The 24,204-nt window shown below is 40.8% G+C and overlaps 2 protein-coding genes across 3 annotated transcripts; both read right to left on the minus strand.

Moving 5' to 3' along the window:
* Positions 1-73: 73 nt before the first annotated feature.
* Positions 74-16,636, minus strand: LOC130176367 (ceramide kinase-like). 2 transcript variants are annotated; one of them, XM_056387405.1, is made up of 14 exons: positions 16,294-16,636; positions 13,222-13,260; positions 10,283-10,423; positions 9,903-10,025; positions 9,588-9,713; positions 9,438-9,504; positions 9,029-9,174; positions 7,815-7,889; positions 7,479-7,631; positions 7,171-7,276; positions 6,456-6,535; positions 5,982-6,187; positions 5,336-5,559; positions 74-5,230 (listed from the first exon to the last, which is right to left on the minus strand). In XM_056387405.1, exons 1-14 carry the CDS (start codon positions 16,427-16,429, stop codon positions 5,143-5,145), a joined length of 1,710 nt encoding a protein of 569 aa, XP_056243380.1. In that variant the 5' UTR covers positions 16,430-16,636; the 3' UTR covers positions 74-5,142. The 2 variants fall into 2 exon arrangements, with proteins under 2 accessions (XP_056243380.1, XP_056243381.1); XM_056387406.1 differs by lacking the exon at positions 13,222-13,260.
* Positions 16,637-19,425: 2,789 nt separating this feature from the next.
* LOC130176467 (zona pellucida sperm-binding protein 3-like) lies at positions 19,426-23,872 on the minus strand. The gene is made up of 9 exons (XM_056387584.1): positions 23,733-23,872; positions 22,744-23,051; positions 21,901-22,019; positions 21,657-21,760; positions 21,276-21,453; positions 21,057-21,174; positions 20,894-20,976; positions 20,421-20,509; positions 19,426-19,545 (listed from the first exon to the last, which is right to left on the minus strand). The coding sequence occupies exons 1-9, from the start codon at positions 23,866-23,868 to the stop codon at positions 19,475-19,477; spliced, it is 1,206 nt and encodes a 401-aa protein (XP_056243559.1). The 5' UTR covers positions 23,869-23,872; the 3' UTR covers positions 19,426-19,474.
* Positions 23,873-24,204: the final 332 nt, after the last annotated feature.

A 24,204-nucleotide genomic window follows, 5' to 3' on the forward strand; every position in this document is an offset into this window, starting at 1 on the left:
GCTTACAATTACAGATCATCCTCTCACCAGTTATCGTCTGACATCAACAATGAAATTATTATTAACACGGAAGAAGGGTTGAATATGTTTTTAATTCCTGATAATGAAACAGCTACAGCAGAAGGTAAAGATCAGTTACAGCTCAGAATACAGCTAGAGGTCGACTGATTAAATCAAAAGCAATTTTCAGTGTCAGGTTAAACTACAGTGTTGAAAATAAAAATGTTGCATGTTTACAGGAGAGGCTTTACATTGGGAGCAACTAATGCTACATTCATTCATTCATTCACTCATTCATTTCCTCAGTAAAAAGTCAAGAAAGAGGTTAAAGAAACACCTTGGACTCTGAGGATGAAAGGTGACGTTTGAGTTCTCTTGATCAGACAATCAGAAAAAATAAATTTAAAGATTAATCAGTACTAAAAATAACATGTTGTTAGCAAAACAACAAACAACACTAGAGACGTTCTCATGATTTGTTGACATCTGTAAATCCATAATCTATGTTTTCATATATTTAACTCTCTTAAAAAAGGTCCCAGTCATGTCAGCATTTATCATCAATATTTCATTATTAAATCAGTACATTTTGATGTTTTCTCTACAATCGATTCACTAGTGAACTGAATTTATAAGAAACCTTTGCATAGACTGCGTTCAACTTGTCTTAACATTCTGCAGGCCATGACACTAATTATAGGTTCCCTTCAATGGCTGTGTTAAGTTATTGTCTGGTTAGCAATACACATAGCGTGCTAGCTGTTAACTGGTGGTTTTTGATGCTTGTGTAGTTCTTTAACTTTTATAATACCCAGGACAGTAGCTGTTGGTAAATAAAGCTTACTATTTAACGTCCTCTGTTGTTATAAAACAAATATGTCGAATAAACTGTGAATTTATTGTTCTGTTAACAACATAGCTAACTAGCTTGCTAACCTAAAAATGTTGTCCTCCTCTTTTTGAATATGTTTTATTGAATTAAATAATTCACAATCCTGAGGCAAAGATGCTAACAGGGAGTTAGCTGTAAGCTAGCCACATACAGCAGTTCACTGACTAGCCTTGTGAAACATCACCTAGCATCTGGTACTGCCTTTTTCATTAAGACGCAAAGATGAATTTTAGCTAGTAAACAATTAAAATAGTTTGGCTACTACCTGTTAGCAGCTAGCTAGATGGACTATTACAGCTGACCAGGCCCAGCACGTTCCCGGCTAAAGCGCATGTTAGCGTTAGCTCACCAGCTACAGTAACTAGCCAAGTATTTACTACTTCTCCAAGCTTACAGCACCGACTATTTCACAAAAAACATGCAAATTAATTTACCAGTGTCTGCTTTGATGCTAAATTGGACAGTAAATCTATGATAGTACTAAAGCACAAAGATGTTTAATTAATGATTTCAGCCAGGCTACATGTAAATAATTTTATATCCTCTCCTAATTAAAAATCCACTTCAGTCATCTGCCATCAGTCGACCTCTGTGTACACACATTTGGTTTGTTGTTTGGGTTTTTACAGCAAACATCCAGACTCTGATTGTGCATCCATACATAATATTAAGACATAAATCAACATGAGACAGGAAGCTGAGCTAAAGGTCTTCACAGATCCACTCGGTAACTTCTAACCAAGGCTCTAAGACCTAAGGCTAACCAGGTTTGTGAGAGTCCTGCTGTATTATTGTATTCCTGTTAGCGGAAGATCGTGCTGCTGCCACTGCGTGTGCTCACTCTGTTTCCTTCTGGTCAGATCCACCACATTTTGAATCCGGTCTAAATATCTTCAGGTCTATTTCAGACCAGTTCTGTCTGTCCTCAAGTTCCTTTTGGATCAGATCTGTTTTTCCTTAAAAATTAGTGTATGTTTTCCATGGGTCTGCTTGGAGTGGGTCCAACGTTTTGGACCCGTGAAGACTGAGCAGACTGAGCTACAACATCACAGATAAACAGCTACATCGTGAAACCCCGGCTGGTATTTGGTCAGATTAAAATCAGGAGAAAGCTGAAAGGTGATTGATCGGTGGTTTGGAGCACCGTGAGCTGCTACTGGTTCCCTCCTCCGTCAGTTTGAGTCCAGCTCGACGTCAGCAGGGAGGAAACAGAACTGCTTGTCAACAAACAAACAAAGAAAGAAAACAAACAAACAAACAAACAGCATCTACAGCCTGACAGTCCAGTGCTGATAGTCTATTTCCTGTCTGATTTGTCTCTGGGTCCAGAATATGGAAACCATCGTGTCTCCTGGAAGCTGCAATGTTTGCAAATGATATCCTGAAGAAAATGTAACTTCACTGTGAATGTGATTGGGTAAAGAAAATGGAAAAACTAGGAGAACATGAATCTAAAAGTAGAATATCATCATGGACACAATGAGCAGCAGCAGCACAGTGAGTTGACATCAGGCTACAACACGCCGAGGTTTCAGAACATTTAAAAACTAGTGTTTAAAACATGAGAAAGACTTCAGTGAATATCAACACTGGACTTTACAGAGAACTACCCAAAATCAATAACATGAACCTTCCACTAATATAATAAAATTCATAACTCTATTTTTTTCTTTTTTACATCTATATAAGTGAAACAATCTTAATTTCTAACAAGCAACAAGCAGAAAATAAATGTGAACTATGTGGCCAAAAGTATGTGGGTAGCTGTGTTCATATTGTTAATTACAGTGGTTCCCAACCTTTCTGACCCTTCACATAGGTTGAATATTTCTATTGACTGAGCAGATTATATATTATTCTGTTATTGCAACATAAACTTATCCAACAAGACCTCAAGGTTGGCAACCGCTGCTTTAGTGTTCTTTTGGTCTGTGCGTATTTATCCTGGCTTGTGGGCCTTATTATTAGTGAATGGAAATCTTAAAGCTACAGCACACAATTATATTCTAGACAAAAGTGTTTTTCTAACTTTAGTTTTCAACAGTGTTTGTTCCCTTGGTTTTGTGGTTGGATCTCACTGATGCGTTTTGTGGCTGAATGGGACGTGACACCAGAAGAGTGGAGGTTGTTATGGCAGCTGATTAATTCCTAAGCTTTTGTGTCAAAGGATAGATTTTAAAATCCCACTACACTAAATGGTCTTGGGTCTAAACACATTTCTGATCTACTTGTACAATGTGAAATATTCCACCTGAGATCTGCTGAAATTGTTCGCTCATTTGAATCAGGGCTTAAAATATTACTATTTGTTGCAGCTTACCAATAAATCCCTAACATGTGCATTTTCTTGTTTTTAATGTCTTTTATCACTGCAGCACTTCTTTTAAAATCGCGTGACATCTTCAAATATTTTTGTTTATTCAAATGCTTTATTAATGCGCTATTTCATTGTAAAGCACTTTGAATTGCCTCTGAATGGTGCTATGTAAATAAACTTGCCTTGCCTCGCTGTCCACATACTTTTGGCCGTGTAGTGTATCTCGTTGTGAGGTACGTAACAACCATCCAAATACATATTTTTGAACTTTGAAAGGTAGAAAAAAAAAATAAAGTTCTGAAGCCATTTGTTTGCTGAAACATGTTAGTGCCTGTTGAATTGTTATCCTTGATTTGTGGAAGGTTCAGATGATTATCTCGAGGTTTTATGAGACAAAATTAACTGGACGGATCATCACATTACACTGAGAGTAAACTGAAGCTACAGCTCATTTTGAAGACAGAATATCTGCACAGTTTAAGTGTTAAAGCAGTAACTCTTAAGACCATTTCCTTTACGCCGACTGAGTTCAATTGCATATCGAGGAGAAATGGAGGATTAAAAACATTCATGTGTTTGCTGTTCGGCTTATTCAGCCACGACCAGCTTGACTGACACAACTTTTTCTTGACTAAAATTAAAATTTGAGATTTTTCTTTTTTTTTTTTTTTTTCCTTCTAAATTGCTGGGAATTAGTATAAGTAAAAATACAAATTCATAGCTACGATTGAAGCTCAGGTCTTCCTGAGGAACGATGAGAACACGGAGACAGCACTAATGGATGTGTTTGAGAAGCAGAACGTAACAGAAACACTCAGACAGCTGAAGAACAAAGACGGTGACTGTTACAGGAAAATTCAGCAGTTGAAAATAAATCACCTGTCAGCATTAAGTTTCCTTTCCAAGTACTGACCATGTGCAAGAGATTTACCTTCTACATGAACCCCTCGTGATCACATGACTGACCCTGGGAATGACTGGAGGGTGTCTGGCATCCTTAAAACATGTAACAGATAATTCCATTTTTTTTTTTTAATATTTAAAATAATTAAAACTATTTAAAAAGTGCAACAAGCTAAGATTTATGTAGTAGTTTCTAATCTACTTATATGCTGAATAAATGCAGTTGATACCACTTTACATCTGACTGACAGCAGCCTGGTCAAGACAGAAGACTGTAACAGGTCAGACTCGTGGCCGAGACAGAAACAAGTCCAAACACCCGTTACACCACGACCGGACTGAGTCAGGACACACACTCGTTACAAGTCTCAGCGTCAACATTCACAAGATCCAGACGAGTCCGAGTCAGAACAAATCCAGGTCAAAACACCCACAAGACTCAAGAGTCCAGACACATATGAGACCAAAACAAGTCTGTCTCATTACAAGCCCGAATTAAAAACCCCACAACACTCAGACAAGTCCGAGTCCAGACAGCTACCAGGCCGAGACGAGTCAGAGTCCAAACTGCCACAATATGAGTTCTAGTCAAAACACCAACACAGCCATGCAACGAGTCCATGTTGCTTTGACCTTTCCCCCCCCCACACGTTACATCACTGCTACATGCGACATTTGTTACGTCAAGATCATCAAGTCATACGGAGAAAAAAAATCACTGTGATTGAGAGCAGGTCTCAGTTTCAGGATTGGACTTCGATATTAAAACAAATCAGGTGCCAGACACCGAGCGACCATCAGCTGTTCACACCAAAACACCCCCAGCGTCACTCACTCACAACAAATCCAAAATCTGAGGGTGAATCTTTTTTCGCGTCTATAGATTTGTGATTGTTTCTTAAATACATTTAAAGCTGTTCATGGTGATTTAAAGAAACTTTTAAACCCAGGAAGTAAAACGATGTCGAGTGTCCTGTCCTGTCGTAGGCAGCGGCTCCAGTGTCGGACAGGGAATAATGGGGACGCGGGTCTATATTGCACAGGGGTTGGCGAGATCCTCGAACACCGCCGGTTCTTCGATCCCTCTCGCAAACAGCTTGATCAGCTGGCAGTGCACTCTGGAGGGAAAACAGAGAAGAGAGTGTCTTTGTAAGAGGAAGATCCACAGTGGGTTAAAATATTTGAAAATGGCAAAGTAAGAAAATCCCGGAGGGTCGCGGTACCTGACATCGATGGCGGTGTGGGTCAGGATCTCGCCGTCGCAGTTCCAGCAGCTGTAGGCGGGGGCGCAGCCGCAAGCCGGGTGGTCTCGGCAGATCTGGCTGAAGATCTGGCGTTTGCTCGCGTTCCCCAGCAGGTCCAGCTCCAGGTCAGAGTCGCTCTGGCAGTGACGCGGCGTGAAGCGGAAACGCCGCACCCGGTGGACCTCAACAAAGGTCAGGTCGAACTGTGTGTGAAAGGAGGGAAGGAGACAGTGAGCGAGGTCCTGAGGAAACAGGTGAGACTATACCAGGTGTTGGGATTTGGATCGATCAAAGAAACATAACTCCATTATGTGGAGAGAGCATAAACTAGAATCCTGACTGTACAGCTGCAGTGATTAGTTGATTAATTAATTAGTGTTTTCATAGTTGATTAACTCTTTTAATCACTGTTCATGCAGAAATCAAGCATCAATCAATGAGAATATCTTTGGGTTTTAACTGTTATCTGATAAAACGAGAAATGAAAAGTATAACAGGCATGTTTGATTACATTCTGACAAAACCAGTAACTGATTAGTTGAAGAAATAATTGGTAGATTATCACCAATGAAAATAATAATTTGTTGCCGCCCTGACTGATTGATTGTCGTGCTCTGAGTCGTACCTGGTCGTCTTTGCTGGTGTGTCGGAGCAGGTGTCTGAGGAAATCGAAGCGGGAACATTTTCGGACCAGGATGAGGTCGGTGGTGCCGTCGGCCAGGTGAGCGGCAGGTGAGAGGCCTTTGGGACTGCGAGGACAAGCACAACTCATACTGGCAGCGTTTATAGCCAGGAACTTCCCTCGGATCGTCCTCCACTCGCCGTCACTCTCTGGAACAAACCCCCCCAAAAACAAAGATTTGACCCGTCAGGTGTACACTGATAAATACATTCAGTAGGTGAGCAACGAGAGACAAGAAATCCATCTTTATTTGATCACACAACTTACTAAATAAAAATCATTTCCCTGGAAATTATTTCCAAATACAGTATAAATATATTTTGAATTGCAACAAGATGTGATGCAGCAGTTTCTCTCCACGTCCAGTATTTATCACCAACTCAAAGACAGTGGAGTTGAGGGATCTGTTGAACTCACCACTGTCTGATGTTTCATCCATCTCGTACTTCTCAGATCTCTCGGTTAGCAGTTTCCCGTTGTGCTGACAAACCACACAGCTGGAGAGCAACGAAAAACCAAACAGTTATAGCTGCTAAATGCAGCCGTTGCACACCTGAGTCGAATCCTCATCTGAACTGCTAAACTAAACTGTTAGCAAACTTTAACAGAACTATTTTAGCTGCTATACAGATCAAGTAGCTAACCAGAACTGAAGTGTTTGTGTTGGTTTCTCAATTAAACTGTTAAATTACCAGAACCACAGTTTTAGCTGCTAAACTAAAACATTAGCTAACCGGGAACCAAACAGGTTTTTGCGGCTAAACTGAACCACATTATTTTAACTGCTAAACTGAAGCATTAGCATATTGTGACTGAACTATTTTAATGGAACTGCTAGCAAACCTAAATGTTTTAGCAGCTAAACTGAAATCGAGCTAACTTGAACCCAACTGCTTTGCTGCTAAACTAAACGGATAATTAACCTGAACAGAATTTCGTGGTAACTAAACTCAAGTTACATAACTGGAGCAAACCAGTGTTAGCGAACCTGAACTGGACTAATATGACATCAGCACGAGTCGTGACTTCAATCATGAGCTGGCAAAGTACAGATCAAACATATTGATTGTCAGAGGATGTTTATTTTTATTTTTATTTTTAAAACACTTAAGTCACTTCTTCTCTCTCTCACCCTGATCGACACCTGGCGGCGTCTCGCGGCGTTCCTATGATGCCCCTGGCCGGCAGGTAGGACACGGTTCCTTCGTAATAGTGATGAGTCAGGAACATTTTCAGACCTGCAGGATGAAACCAGCTCACACCTTAATGAATGGGATCCTCAGTACACATCTGTTCGTCCAGGTATAGCAGCTACCTCACTGTCCTGAAACGTGTTTGTAATCTCACATGCTTGTTGTTTTTTTATGCTTTAACTAATATCACAGGTTTCCCCTCAAACCCGTGACGCTCTCAACACTTCACATATGTCACATCTCTGACCTGAGAGGTCGTATCTGGCCGGTCCCATCCATCGCTTCCTCTCACTGTCAGTTAGCACGTCGCCGTAGAAACCGTATCCCAGTAGGGAGACGGAGTATCGCAGGAAGGCGTTGTTGTGGTGAACCGAGCACACGTCCATCGGCTGAGAGTCTCCTGAACACACACATCAACACACCAACATGAAGTGCAGGTATAACAACAGGTGTTCATAAAATGCTGTTAAATTTCATCCCCTGCAGGACAAAAATCATCCTCTGAATTCTGATCATTTGAGACTTTATTCACACGTTTGCCCACGTATAACATGTTAAATAACCTGTGCTGAATGTGACTGACCCACTATGATGTGCAGCGCAGAGGTCACGGGGTCGTTGGTGCCCACAGTGGCGAAGCAGATACAGTCTGTTGAACCTGAAACAAACAGATTGCCCGTCAGAGGAAACGATAGGAGTTAAAATGGAGAATTATGTGCATGAATCATCTGAATGCTGATCAGTTTCAACTTTCTAATCACTTTTCCATTCATTCAGGATCAGAAAATCAATCCTCAAGCTGCTTTCAAAGAACCACATTAGCTGGAGAAGATTTGACGAGATTATTTTAGCCTGATAACAGAATTTGTTGAACCGCATTTGAAAAACAGCGCCCTGGATGTTGTCATTGACAACCACTTTCTCATTACAACAACACTCACTCACACCTGCAACAATCACAGCAGCCATTAATTAACCAGGTGAGCTGCTTTCTCCTCTGCTGCTGCAGAGAGAGTTAATGTCTCCCTCACGACTGTGTTTATTTATAGAACGCTTTAGGCAGAACAACAGAAAACAGGAAGGACGCAAACAAACTGCGGAATGAGGCCACAGTCAGTATCTGCATTTAAATCAGATGAACAGAGAATCAAGTGTGTTTCAAACGTCTGTAGTGTCTTTATCTGTGAATACATGGAGACCGTTTTATTACTAGAAGTATTTATATGTTTTTAAAAACTGAATTATTTATATTTTCAATCATTTACATCAGAATACATCGACTTTCAATGATAAAAAACACATTTTTTTACAACCTTGAACTGATTATTACTAAAGATCAAATCTTTACCGGCGTTTTGTTACATCTTTCTTGTATTTTCCAGGTTCCTGGGAGTTTTATACTTTGTTAAATTGACAAAATTAGGGGCAGGACTTAAAGATGAATTTATGCTGAAAAGTAATTACCGTGCATGCTGGGTAAGACAAATATCATTGCGTCGAAAAGTCGTCAAAAATTAACCCAAAAGTAAGCTGGACTCCAGAGGGTTAAACTGTGGGTAACCACAGCAACACATATGATGCTACAGGCTACCTAACTTCACTCAAGGATCCCAGGAGCCTCCTCACTGACCTCTGCAACCTCTTCAAAGACCCTCAAAGATCCTTTAAACCCCCGCTACCACCTCTTTAACATCCTCTAGGACCTCTACCACCTGCTCAAGGCGGCTGCGGCCTCGACACGTTGTTGGTACACTGAAGTGAGGCGGAGCTAGCAGGAGTGATATCTGTGTTTCTGACCTGCAGGAATGATTCCGATCCGAAGCGAGCAGGTCTGCAGCGTTTCATCCGGACAGTTTGGATCTACGGCGCCGTCGATCTGCGTCCTCCAGATCAGCCCGTGGATGATCTCGCTGAACATGCCGTCCCCTCCGACGCACACCACGCTGAACCGGGGTCAGAGGTCAAACTTGAAACGTTAGCAGGAGCTTACACAAGTGAAGCAAAACTAATCATCAGTGTAAATGCAAATCTGTATATTTATATCTTATGTGAAGCACTTTGGTCCCTGAACGTGGCTCTAATTTTAGCTGCTGCAGAGACATGATAAGATTCTTTAAATTATTTTCCAGGAAAACTTATTTAAAAAGGTTTTTCCAGGTTTTTCCAGGATGCATGAGAAACCTGAATTAATATTTACGAAACTCACCCGTCATACTTCTTCAGCTCCGCCTCCGTCCTCAGGTGATCCCTCGCATGATTGGCGTACTCCGTCACTACGACAACAAACGCACAAATACAACATGTTTAGATGTATAACCCCTGACACAGGAAGTCATATATGTAATGGAGGACGTACCGATGACGTCCGTGGAGACGCCGGCCGCAGCGAACAGCGGGGCGACCTTCTGCTCGTAGATGCGTTTGCCCTGTCGCTTCCCGCCGTACGGGTTGATGTAGATCAGCAGGTGTTTGGGTCTATTGGCTGTAAACAACAACAACAACAACAACAACAACAACATTACTGACAGTTCCTAGAAACAGATACAAAGTGGTTGGTCTCCTCTGCTGCAACTGGACAGCTGTTGTTATTTACAATGAATATCAGCATGTGTGTGAACGCACCGTCAGTCAGTGTGTGTTAGTGTTAGTGTGTGTTGGTGTGATGTCATACCGACAGCGGCGAGTTGCTCTCTGATGCTGCTGACCCAGTGTTGACGCAGCGCCCCCTCTGGACACGTGAAGGTGACCTCAGCACACCGCCAGCGGTGCTGCCGACACCTCTCCACGTACAACACTGAAACACACACACACACACACACACACACACACACACACACACCACACACACACACACACACACAAAATGATCTATGATTCATGATGTCACAAATTTCAGATCATATTATTTTTTAATGATAAAAACATTTAATCTGTGAGTCAATGGAAAGCTTTTACTGTGAAGGACTACAGGAAGTGCACATTTATATTTTCTCATGTTACCTCATTCAGTGTGTTTCCAGGTGTATTTACTGTATTCTCAGGTGTGTTTACCTGTGAAGGCCTGCCTGCAGTCCTTTCCTTCACTCTCTTTGATCTTTTTCCAGCTGCCATCGTCTCTTCGTCTGCTGATGTTCTCCTCGTCTTCCTCTCTGACAGAGATGATCTCTGACACAGACACACTGTGATGCACACCTGAACACACACACACACACACACACACACACACACACACAGAGTTTGTTACCTTTATAATCAAACAGCCGCCTCTTGCACGTCAGATTTCAGGTTCCTCTCTCAACAACAGGTAAACTGTCACTTTCAGTTTCAGGTTTGAGGGTCGACTGTGACCAAAATAAAATCACTTACAAGCCTCATGAAAAAACAAAAAGACGTTGATAGGTGTTAGTAACAGATGACTCACATCTGTGCCGTATGTTCACAGATGTTTGAATGAACTTGTTATATAATGCTGACCCCGAGGCTGCGGGAGGGAAACCGACGCATGGATCAACTTTCTGGAGTGAAATCCTGCTGCTGTTTCCACGGAGACAAACCACCGGAGGCCAAACTGAGAGGCACGAGACGTGACGAGGAAACTCGAACTGATCAGTCACCGAGGAGTCTGAGCTACTGACACGCTCCATCTCCGGTGGTATCAGTCCGACAGACGTTTCCTGCCAGACGTAGGCTGCACTGACTTATAAACATCATCGTCTGGACGCTTAAAATATAAATATGTTTCTTAAACTTAAACGATTCTTGTGTCTGTTGAGGACACTGAGATCTTCATTCACATGCTGCACATTGAAGCAGACGCCACAGACACAACAGTTCTACTTAGTTAAATAAACAACAACAGATTATGATTTGTTTGTTTATTTTATCATTTATTTGCAACTGGACTGGTACTGGGCTGTTGCTAAGCAACACATAAACAGTTCCCTGACCTGCGCGGTGCACACTAGCTTGGTCTGCACGTTATCTCAGGTGTGCGCTGAAGCATCCAGGCTTCACCCTCCTCTGACGAACACACGTCATTTAATTCTAATGTTATTTTTGGAAATATTTTCATCTTTGCAAAGTTTGTTACAATCTAAGACAGATAACGACCGTTAGTGTAACGCTAATTAACGGTTAAGCGGAGTGATACATGTAGTTAAAAGTCCCAGTGCTGTTATACTCTACATCAGCACTGATGGGATGACGCTCGTCCAATCAAATTACTTGGTCGTTGCACCATCTGATCCTTTTTAACATGCATGTACGTATCTTTTGCACATAGCTTCAACTGCCTGCTCCACCTCAACCCTGTGCACCATCTTCTTATTTATTTTATTCTTTATTATTTTTTACATCACATCTTCTTGCGGGCCTCTGCAAAGATATCCCTGATATTTATTTTACTGTATTCCCCTTCTTTGTATATATTGCTATTATTTGTATGAAGTAATTTAAATTTCTTTAAAGTTTAAACTCACAACTTTTCTCACAAAAGCCCAGAGAAACACAATTTCATGTCATTATATATAAAATGTGACAAGTTGATCTTACTTACTTACTGCCTTGAAAAAACTAAGTAAATATAACTATTAGTTTTTAAGTGGAGACTTTATATTGACTTGTTAAGTTTACTTAAAATTAGCAACAAGAAGAAAACTACATTCTGTAATTTTTATTTATAAAAACTGCCTCAGTATCACATTTAAAACCACAGTGGACGACAAACCTGCAGTTTTTCATGTGTCAGCAGAGAAGATTTTTATCTCTCACACAATAAAATGGCGTCTTTAAATGTTCAAACCTGAGCAGTAACTTTTCCTGTGATTTGGGGCGAAGACCAGTGTAACATTTATTTTCTTTTGTTGTATTTAATGCAAAAATCATGAACTCCATTCATGTTGCAAGTGACGATTATTTTTTTCATATTTGATTAATCTGCTAATTATTTTCTCCACTCAATAACAGTTTAGTCTGTGAATAATTAGAAAACAATGATAAATGATCATCAAGATATTCAGCTCACAATTTTAAGGAAAGGAAAATTAGATGCTGGAACAAGAACATTATTAATCCATTAGTCAATAACTCAACAAGAAATTAAATGACAACTATTTTGATAATTGATTATTTGTTTCAGTCTCTTTCTCGCTGCTGTCTGCGGGTCGAAGTAGGAGTTCAAAATGTTCAACTGTTCCTTTAAAAGAAGGTTTGATCCAACAGGATTTCACTGAAAGCAGCAGCAGCACATTAATCTACAAACCAGTTGAGCAGTTACTAAAACTGTTCGGCCAAACTACAGAGCAAACCCTGAACCCGGGGCAGCGAGGAGGGAAACAAAAACTAAAACTGAGTTTTATTCCAAAATGTGATTTTTTCAGAATCTTCAGATCAAGACGAACTTGTGGAACTGAAAGTATTGATAGTTGGTTTGACAGTCATCTAGAAGTCACGCCAGCTTCTTCTTTGTGGTTTTAACATCCAGTTTTTAGAGTATTGACTGACACAATTTTCATATTTTGGAACAAAACTGTTGGTTAAGTCTGGGAGGCAACGCTGTCTCCTAAAACTCAGGTTTCTATAAATCCAAACTGTAACAGAAAATCTGTTTTGTAGGAAACGTAATTGTGACTGGATTATATTTTCTATTAGCGTAATCAGGACACATATCTGTTTGTTGTTTTATTTATAAGGCTCTGCTGCAAAGAACTGCCTCGTTACCACCTCCTACCCCCACTGATAATTAATGTAGAGCTTCATTCATAAATAAAAGTTGCCTCTGATTCAGATTACGTTTCCAACAAAACCTCTTGGCTGTGGCAGTTCAGTTGTATAGAAACGTTAATGTCTATATACAGGAGACGGTGCTGCTGGCAGCTCTCACCCAGAGTTCATAGTTCAGCAAAACACAGACACATGTTCTAACAACAGCAGCACAATCACTAAACCTGCAGGCGACCCGCCGCACTGCAGCCTGGGAAAACGTCTCCTACCTGAGTGAGGTCGACGGGGGAACGAAGGAACACAAAACCCTGAGGGGGAGAACCACACGGTTACCAGGCAACCAAGAGACTGTTAGAACAGGTGGGGAAACCAGCTGTGGTGAACCGTCACTGTTTTATAACAACCCTCCCCTGTGTGAAGCCCCCAGACCATCAGGTTGCAGCTGAAGGTTAAGTTAAGTTAAAGGCTTAATTAGGGCTTATATACTAAATATCTTTTCACTGTCTATGGTGGAAAATAACGAAATACATTTACTCTAATTTGTAATATTGCAAAATTTTTGAGATACATGTACTTTTACACATCCATTTTCTGCCGTTATAAACTTCCAATCCACTTCTTTTTACTTCACTTTTCAGATTAAGATTTGGCATGAAAACATTTGATAATTTATAAAAGATTAAACCAATGGTTCCAAACTTATGTACAGTAAGTGTGGCCTCTTGTCATCGTTTCATAAGGTTTTAGGCCCAAAAAAGATTTTCACAACAAAAGTCAGAAACCAAATTCGTGAAGTAGAACTTTGTATTTTCTTCTTTCCTCTCCCATAAATCATCTCGGGACCCCTCAGATTTATCTTGTGACCCGTTGGAGGGGCCCGATCCCAACGTTGGGAACCACCGGACTAAAGTAATCAACTGTAAATGAAGTGGTGAACACTGGCTCCACCTCGAGCAGCTCCAACAGTCAAATGCCGTTTACACACAAATGCATCAATATAGAATATTTAATTATATCTTATGTATCAGTTATCTGTTCTCTTTGCTTTTAAATGTATTGATTTTATTGATTCTGTTTTTTTTCTTTATAGTTTTTGAAAGGTGCTCTATAAATATTATTATTATTAATTATTTTGCACAACAAGTACTTCTAATACATAATACATTTCGCTGCTAATACTTATGTACTTTGACTTGTTTTGCTAGTTTTACTTAATTAAATAATCGGAGTACTTCTTCCACCACTGTTACCGTGTACTTCTACAGCAGCAGCAGGTCAGATATTAAAGATTCATGTCTGAAACACAGTCACAACAAACACACACTGCTGTCCGTTTCAGGTTTTACACACCCGGCAGCTACTGTAATGTCTGACGTCGCCGTGGCAACGGAATCACAAAGCTAAGCGGATGACGAACAGCTGGACTGTGATCAGCTGGAACACCCACTCGGACGAGACGGTCTGGTTCGTGTCCTCAAAACAACGCCAGGTGAAAACTGTCCCTGCTGAGTCATCAGTGAAAAAGACAAGGTCAAAGGTCAGAGCCTCTGAGCATGTGAAAGGGAAGGACAGAAGTTAACCACAACTCCCAAGGTGCATTTCAGTAAGAAACATCCAATCACAGGGCTTCAAATTCCATCGTTTCAACAGAGTGTAAATCTTTGATGGAACTCGTGTAAAATAGGGTCGATGTCTGATTCTGGATCAGTTTGGGACGAGCTGCAGGTCACAGTGAAGCTGTCAGTTCCCCTGCCACAGCTCAGCGCTCACCTGTCTGACTGAGGACACACCTGGAGATGGATGGACCATTTCATTATATTTGTGGGAACAAATTATGTGGCGACCATCACTACAATTAAATATAATACACTCTTTCACTCTTTCTATCTAGGTTAACACAGGTGGTAATGCGTATCAGCACACACCTGTTGCTCAGCTCTGTGTTTGTACAGGTAGCTATATTTGATCTGCAGAGAAAGTCTAATTTCCCTTTGACTCCTATCTTTGACTCGTATCTAATAAACTGGTGGAGCGGTGTATTTCCTGTACCACAAGACATTTAAGCGTTTGATAGTAGTGTAGTAAAAACGTGCAAATGTAATAAAACTACTGCCAGTAAAAAACCTCAAACTCGTTCTTACACCTTCATTAGCTGATTTTCTTTTGGCCACTTGGGGGCGGCAGAAACAAGCTGTGAACGCAACACAAACATTTTTCTCTCTTATTTTAGATTTTTTAACGATAATTAACATTTACTTAAACGTAAAAGTATCTGTTTGATTTGATTAATTAGTCATTCTTCTTTGTTTACTGGTTTTCTGACACCTGCCAGGCCGTCAATATAACGAAGAGTTTGTTCTTTATGTCTTGCCTTGTAAGATAAAGTTTAAAATAAAATAAAAATAAATAAAAACACACTGCCATATAATCAGCTTTTAAAAGTACATATAGAGAACAGCAGATATCGTCATCCCACTGGAGTCATGTTTGTGTGATAAAGTCCAATACTCACTCTCATTTTAGCTCTGTTTTAGTGACTCCAGAGAAAAACATTGTGCATTTTAGCTGCTAAACTTTCCATTTTCTTCACCAGTAAGTCTTTAACTCTGTCAGGCCGTGGACAGGGGGTTTACTAGAGCTTTGTTTTCACTGAGAACAGCTGCTGGAAATGAGGTTGTGAGAGCGCTGAGAGCCAGAAACCTCCACAGAGCTGCACAGTTTCACACACAGGTCCTCATTTGTTTCCTGATTAATATAAAAACAATGATTATATCCCTTCAAAGTAAAATACTGAAGTAAATGTCGTTATTTTCCACCACTGACTTCTCCACAGAAACAGGATAAACCATGAAAATCAGTAACTTCCTTCAAATCATGAATGCTCTCAGAGAAAAGGGTGAGAATTAAAACAAAGGAAGCCTCATATCTGGGATTGTAAATTAAATTTAACACCTTTAAATAACATTAAATATATCTTCTTTAAATAGGGAACTGGATTCAAGGCTTTCTCAGACTTCTCCCTGAGGGTTGGTTTGTTGTTCCTGCCCCTGCCTGCAGCCTCTGAGTGACCTCCACAGATTGTGTGTCACTGACTGGATATGGTGCGTTTAGGTAACCGGACACCTCATGTCTCATTTATTGCCACAGTCCAGACCTCATTATGTTCCGTTAATGTTAAACTAAGCTTCAAACACTGTCTCTAAAAGTCCAACATGTCCCATCTGTGTCCTCTCTGCCCTTTGTTTATCACACAGGATGTGTTCAAGGCCGACGGACAGACAGACAAGAGGGGATAAAGACACACAGACTCGGGACAGACACACATATTATTCGGGTCTTACTGGGTCTGAACGGGTGGTACACCGGGCTGGAGGTCCGTCTCTTCCAGGTGAGCACGGACCGGGTCAGGCTCACGTCGTACGCGGTGTTTCTGACGCGGAGCTCCGACAACAGCAGCAGCCTGCCCGACCTCTCCATCTGCGTCTGTCCGTCCTGCCCCGTCCTTCAGCCGGCTGAGGAGGCAGCAGCAGCCCGCGGTCGGTTACCTCCGGCAGGGCATGTTCTCTCCGTGAGTCCGCGGAGGCTCCGAACCCCGAAAATAAACACCTATTATCCGGCGGTGGTCCCAGGAGAGCGTGTCCGTGTAGCGGTTCTCAGATCGGGATGGTTTTTTTCTGACAGATAGCGGTTTCTTACCGGAAGTAGGAGGAGCCAGGTGGTGCGTTCGGGTGCTACCAGAAAACTCGGATTTTTATATTTTCCTAATTCAACTTTGGTATTTAAACTTTTTGGTGTGATATTAATACCTTCATTGACTGACAGTGGTGGAAAGTAACTAAATACCTGCTCAAGCACTATACTTAAAAACAATTACCCAAATATAATTACATTTTTAATTATTTATGAGTAGATGAGTCTATTTTATGCTATTTTATACTTCTTACTCCATTAACTTTCTATGGTAAATATAGTTAAAATTAAAAATTAAAAAATTATAATATACAGTGCAACACCCAGACTCAAAGAGGTAAGAATATCCAAATTTTTAACAGAGAGAATAAAATAAAAACTACTAATATTATATATATAGAACTGAAGGAAGTTATTTTGATTATTGTTGCCGAACTCTGAAAAAATTATTATTATCACTAACCTTTGGAACCTGCTGTCAGTTATATTTATAAGAAGAACAATGGTGAATTGCAGCAAACTGTCCTCAAAAAGATTATGAAAGAATGAAACATTTCTGTGACCATGAATATTAATGTTGACAGGCTTTGTACTGGCCAATTACAAATTGTCAGAATAATCATCGGTATGAAATATTTACTCTTTGTAAACATTTTATTATCAAACTTGATAACATAACAAAATGTGACAATTATCTACCTCTTTTCGTCTTCCGGTGTTAATCATATATTCCAACATTTAATGATGCACTTTAAAGCATCACAAATCTGTTGCGTGTGACCTCAACACGTCATCACGTCCTCACATCCATGAGTTATTCTGAACGTTGTCTTAAAGACGTCAATAAAAGTTGAAAAAGCGGAAGGAAATAAAATCTGCCAGTTCAGTTTTTTTCATCACTTTTTAAAAGATTATTTTTTACTTTTGTGAAATCTTCAAATATCCAGCAATAATTTACATTAACAATGTATTATATCTATAATGTATAAATATATAAACACAGATGAAATAAAAGGACATTTGCTGAAATGGAAACAACAAAAAACAAAACAAAAATGAAGTGGAAATGAATAAAAGCATCGATAAAGATAATATAAATCTGTGGTGAAATGTGCTAATGTTGAACAGCTGTCACTTTAAATTGTGTTGTATCAGGACATATAAAGAAAAAGAGAAAACATTTATGTGACTTTTAGAAGCAGCGATAACGTGAAGCTTGTTGTGACCATCAGGGTAGTTTTTAAAGACATTTCATTTGATTTAATTCCTTTATTTTCCAGGATGTTTCTTTGACTGGAAACTTAGTTCCTGGTTCTTCAGGATGTGATGTGTCTGCCAGCTCTTCTCATTTAATTTCTTTCCAAAAAGCCCCCCAAAAACCCAGGATGCTGTATTCAGGGACAGCAGGGGGAGCTGCTGCTGCACACACTGCTCTCTGTGTGTGTGGATATTCAGCTTCTATTCATTTTTGTTTGATTTTCAAACTGTTTTAATCTCAGCTCAAACAGGAGGGAAAGGAAAATCTGAATGAAGGTTTATATGAATCAAGGTTTGACATAGTATATATATATATATATATATATATATATATATCTCTATATGAAAAGTAAAACTTTTGACATTCTGCCTGTTTGTCTGTGGTCTGTCCGTCCTTGTGCTGATGAAACTGGATCTGCTTCTGATGGATGATCAGGTTTCTAAACAGAAGAGTTGAGGTTGATATGATACAGAGGATGACGTGGAAGCGATGAGGATTCTGGTGTTTTATTGTGGCGGGGTGTTTGATGACAGGAAATCAGAGAGCAAGTCAAAAGCTCTGAGCTATCAGTCAGTTAATAATCAGGATTATCAGAGACCAGGACCAAGTTTACTACTGACAGCAGATGTTCCTGACAGGTGTCAGTCTCACCTGAACTTCAGACAGACTCATCCATCAAAAAGAAAAACTGAGGAGACCAGAAACCTGAACACCACAGAGTTAAGACGATGTGGAAGTGTTGATGTTGGTTTGATACAGAAACAGCTGATAAACCTGTGGTTCACCTGTCAACCTTCTACCTTTGAGGATCTGAATCTGATCCAGATCATGGACCTACATACTGAAGGTCAAAAAGGCATCAAATTAAAGTCAAGTTCATATTATTTTGTCCAAAACCAGACTTGTAAAAAACTGAAAGTTATCTTGGCTCTTTGGATAATGTTTAAGTGTTAAATTTAGTAAAAGTAATGGATAAATAAAGACAAAATAAAATCATCTCTGTGCTCCGATTGCAGAGACTTTTATTTTGAAGACTGTCGAGTTTGACCCTGTGACTTCTCAGTTTGAGGTCGTCCCGTCCTCCCCTGAGAGACGGAGAGCAGAGACGGATGAGCCTGACAGGAAGCTCCTCTCCGGCCCGTGATGGATGCCGCTGCCTCCCGACTCTCAGGCCGCGGCGGCTCGATGGCGAGGAGGAGGAGGAGGGTGGTGGTGTAGGTCAGGGTTATATATAGGAAACAGTCATGTGTATGATGCATGGTGACACGGCCTCTCCAGCAGTGTCCACTCAGGTGTTATCATGCAAAATGGACGATGGTGGAGGTGCAGAGCAGATGTCCCTGCACAGCGATCTGAGAACAAGTGTTGGGTCAGTCTCTAGAATCAACACAGTAACGGGTTGAATGACTTCAGTAAGTTAAACACAGTAAGTTATGGCATCTGTGTAAACTCAGAGGGCCACATCAATAACATCATGGAAACTCTTTCAAGATTTCACCATGACAACAAAAACACATGCACCAGTTTCTCATTAGAACACAAGAGCTTTAATCTCATTCTCTTCATTCAGTTATTTATTTTTTTTGTAGAGGTCTCTCCTTCACCGTGATTGGCCCGACCGTCGTTTCCTGTTCCCACCGGGAACCTGAAACACAATCACACCAACAGCTTTACAGCAGGTTCCTGTTGATTTGTGCCTTTTAAAAAGAAAAACTCTCAAGTCAATTAGAATTACCCTGATTAATATTCATCCACTAATAATCTTAATGTAAAATAAAAAAGTAAAACAAAAACACATGCATACACCATTTCATACACAAAAACAGGTATTTATAGAAGAATGAATGTGACTTCAGATGTAACCTTGTAGTAAAGCTGCTGAATTGTCACTTTCAAATTTGTAGTTATTTATTGGTATTTTTTTCCCCACAAGTGTCCTTCACATGTAAAGATGGAGCCACAGGAAATGTATGTAGCTAGGCGACAACAGGAGGCAGTAAGAGTCGTCACAGAAACTTCCTGTTAGATCTGATCCTCAGAAAATGTTCAGACTATTCAGCTTGAACTTATTCTCCAGTTGTTTTAATGACGTTCTGTATTAGAGGGTCGGCTACTAAAATATTTTTATAGGCGATGGACAGAAGTGATTACTGTCCCTTTAAATCTTACATGAATTAACTGAAAACATTAAATACACAGGAAAGACAAAACAAGACGATAGTTGACATTACCAACTGTCAGGGCTTCACATCTGCACAGTGTTATTTATCTTCATATCCCACTTACTAAAGTTTGTCTGACATTAAATAAATAATATTGATATTGTAGACTAGAGCTGCCACAGTCTGAGAACCATCTGTACTATTAGCTGACCCTCTGACGTAAGTCACCATCAACCATGCAACAGCTTTATTAGTGCAAAATCCAACTAACGAATATAAATCTCTCCACAATTAAGACAAAAAAGGTTTCTATAAAAATGTCATGTTGATCCAACCAGCCACGCACACACCCACTTACCTGTCCCGGTCAGGTGACTCTGGCTTCCTGTCCCACAGTCTGTGTCGCAGCAGGAACAGGCCTGATGGCTGCCACTGACCTCCATCCACCTGTCAATCAAAAGCTCTTATTCCTCTTCCAGTACAGCTGTTTAAGATTGTGTCTCATCACATCAGGAGATTTTTTATATCCATCACCTCAGCAACACATTTTTATTAACTTTTTTCTGATGGTTGTTTAATAATTTTAGAGTTTGTGTCAATTATTCATTAGAAAAACTTTAAACATATTCAGCAAAGTCTCTTCATGGAAATGGAAAATAATATTTCTGACTCTGCAATTTAATTGTCTTGTAAGCTTTTCCACTTAAGACTTTCCCTTTGCTTTGTCTTATTTCAGAACCAAATCACAATGTCAGTTAATCATTTAAAGAAGTATTTGTAGTGTTTGCAGCAGAGAGGATGATGGGAACTGAAGTGTTGGTGGCGTCTCACCCGTTGGAGAATGAACAGGCCTTGTTGGTGACGTCAACAGCTGCAGTAGCTGCTGTGGCTCTGAGGCTGCAGGTGATGTAGATCTGAAGAGACAAAGAGGCTTTAAATCAAAGTTTGATGTTGAAATAATGAAAGTTCAAAGTGCAGAGTGTTTGAGTCGCACCACGCCGCTTTCATCCTGCTGGAACCTGAACGCCTCCACCTTGAACTGCAGCGTGTCGTCCTGAGACCGAGGCAGGAACCGAGAGCTGGAGCCCGTCAGCTGACTGTCAAACAGACACCTGAACGCAACACAGAACACTTGTCAGACAGAGGCGCCCGAACACAACACAAGGGATCATAAGGAGTTTGAAACTAAAAATCACCAGCACAGTGAACTGACCCGTTGTTTCCCATGAAGACGTATCGAGGGACGGTGTCGATGTTTGGGACCACGGTGGCCACACAGCTGTCCACCGTCACCCTGAGAGGGGCGTGATGAAACTGTTTGACCGACACTTCAAACTTCATCATGTCTCCCAGCAGGAACTGGGTGGAAGGACGAGGGAACTGCCAGTCGTCTGAGAGACAGAAACGCACTCGTCAGGACATTTAACCTTTAATTTAGAGGTAATCAAAGAGGATTTCTACCATCAGACAAACTGAAAAACACTGTGGCTCTTTAGTACAGAGACAGACTGATTGATTTTTTAAGTCAAGTCTTTTAGCATTAGTCTCAATCATTGCAAGGATCACTAATGTTCAATACAGAACAAGCACCCACCAGTCATGAGTCTGAGGGAGAAGTCCAGATTCTCCTCTGAAACTTTGGTGTCACTGAACGGAATCCAGGTCGGCTTCAACAATGCACTGCTCACATCGTGCTTCCTAAAAAGAGACAATAAAAAAAACAAAACACCTTTAATGTTTCCCCAATAACAGAAGCCAAAACGTCAGGAAACATTTAAACAAAGCAGACAGTGAAATGACTGAAGACTAAAAAAACAGGTTGAGTGGTCGAGTCTGACCTCAAGTAGTGACACTCGATGCGGACAGAGACTTCTCTGGTCCTGACGATGGAACTGTCTCCCAGAGGACTCGGGGTGTAGATCAGCATGAAGATGTAGACGAACGAGTCCTCGGACATCTGAAAACAGACAGGAAGTAACAGGCAGGACGACACATAATCAACCTCCATATTTTGGACACGGAAATTAACCAGCTAACGGTCAAGTGTCTCCAAGAATCCAGAGAGAATTGTTTCCGACCTCCAGCCTCATTTAGCTCCTGGTTTTGGCGTCACAGCACCTTTACCGTCTGGTTATTATGACCCATTTTGTTGCTAGGCGATACCTAGTGGTCGTAGTAATTATGATAAGAACGAAGGGAAAAGTGTCGGTGACGTAGTATAAAGAGAGACCAGGAGAGCACTGTTCGATTCCCACGTGAAAGTAGCTTTTTACATTTGTTATCTGTGACCAAAGTGAGCCACGTTGTTATTACTGTAACCATGACAACAAAAGATCGTCTAATGTTGAGGAAGTACTTATCTTAACGACAAATCACGATCTTTTCCTAAACCTAACCAAGCCATGACTGGTATTATAGTAACCACGGCGACGCTCCTGAGGGTCGTATCAGAGGGTTGGAACAAACGACCCGTGTGGTCGTTCAGGTCGGAGGAGTTGCTGAGCTCTCGCCAACCACTGTTACACTTACAACCTACACAAACATGAGATTTATGCTTTGTGTCAAAAATCTGTAAACTTGGAGTCTCAGGTCAGTTACTGGAAGATTAGATCCATCTGAACCTAAACAAAACGTCATGTTTTTGGCGCGACAAGATGGACGCCCCAGAGTGTCGTCCTCACCAGCAGCTGGCTGCCGCATCCGTGCAGCTCCGACTCAAAGACCAGGACCTGAGTTTCAGGATCCTCTCCTGTGGCAGGACACCCTCCCAGCGTCACGTCCGCAGACAGGACAGGTTTACCGATCCCCAGCAGGTCTTTGTTGGCCTCCACCCGGACAGAGCTCTCCCCGCAGACGGCGCCGACACTGGCGGCCGCCGGCGGAGCTTTCAGCTCAAAATCCGGAGGATAGTGAGGCTCCTCCTCAGCCGGCGGCTCCGGATACCTCCATGTTAAAGGTTGGTGGAATGACTGCTTCTCCTGTTGGACGGCTGAGGGTGACATTATCCATCAGTCTGATTTGTTTTGTTCCTTTCATGTGAAATTTCAATATTTCAATCCTGTCAGCTTCATTTTGTGATTAGGAAAATAGTTTTTTTTTTTTTTTTTTAAATCATCTTTTGTTCTCTTTTCCTTATGAGTTCTCCTTCACGTCTTTTCTTGACCTCATGTTTTTCATTTAAGGTCAAGGAAAAGTGGTGAGGAAAGATTTAAAAAAAATAATTTTTTTTTTTTTTTTTTTTTTTTAACTGCAACACCATGTTTGTTCATCTGACAGACAGGTCACAGACCATAATTCATTTAGAGAGGTTGAAGAAAATAAAACATTTTACCTATCAATTGTAATGGAGCAGAAGTATAAAGTAACCCAATGGAAGGCCAGAAAGCTGAACTTTTCTTTGTGACTTTGGTTCTGACTCATGAATTGAGGCTGAAGAAACCATTTAAAGTTTTCTTGTCCCTTCAGGTGAATAATCTCTGATCTGCTGCTGAACGTTTCTAAAGAGACAAACATTCAGTTTAAAGCTTAAACTCAAATATTAACACCTGACTTATTAATGAGCATGTCACTCTTGATCTTTATCACTGAACCAGGAACTTTAAAGAGTTCAGGTGTCAATGTTTCCACTGATCATTGTTGTATTGATCCCTGTGATGTGGATCAGTTCTACCTGCTGGCTCCTGGACTTCAGGTGGATCTGGTCTCTGGTCCGCAGACGGAATCCTCCAGTTTAAGTCAGACTGAGCTGCTGCTGCTGCTGCTGCTAAAGCGCCACAGAACAGACAGAAGAGTGATCTCATCGACATTGTGTTAGCGTGTTCACTGTTTCCTCTGTTTGAAACACACTCACCTGGGCAGCAGGTAGTTTTGTAGAGCTGGAGTTTGGCTCCGCCTGCCGCCTGATTGACCTCCAGCTGTGCCTCGTTCACCTGCTCCAACCTGCTGACACTCACCTGAGCTTCACTCACACACAACTTTAGTTTAGTTTAGTATTCAACACATATTGGGATAAAATATTAACCAGCAAACAGTATTTAAAATTATTTAAATTGGTGGAGCTTCATCAATTACTTGATTAATCAATTAGTCAATCAAGTGATGCAATAACAGACCTACACAAAGCAGGTGACAACAGGTGGTGC

The sequence above is a fragment of the Seriola aureovittata genome, chromosome 10 (assembly GCF_021018895.1).
Source record: "Seriola aureovittata isolate HTS-2021-v1 ecotype China chromosome 10, ASM2101889v1, whole genome shotgun sequence".
NCBI lineage: Eukaryota > Metazoa > Chordata > Actinopteri > Carangiformes > Carangidae > Seriola > Seriola aureovittata.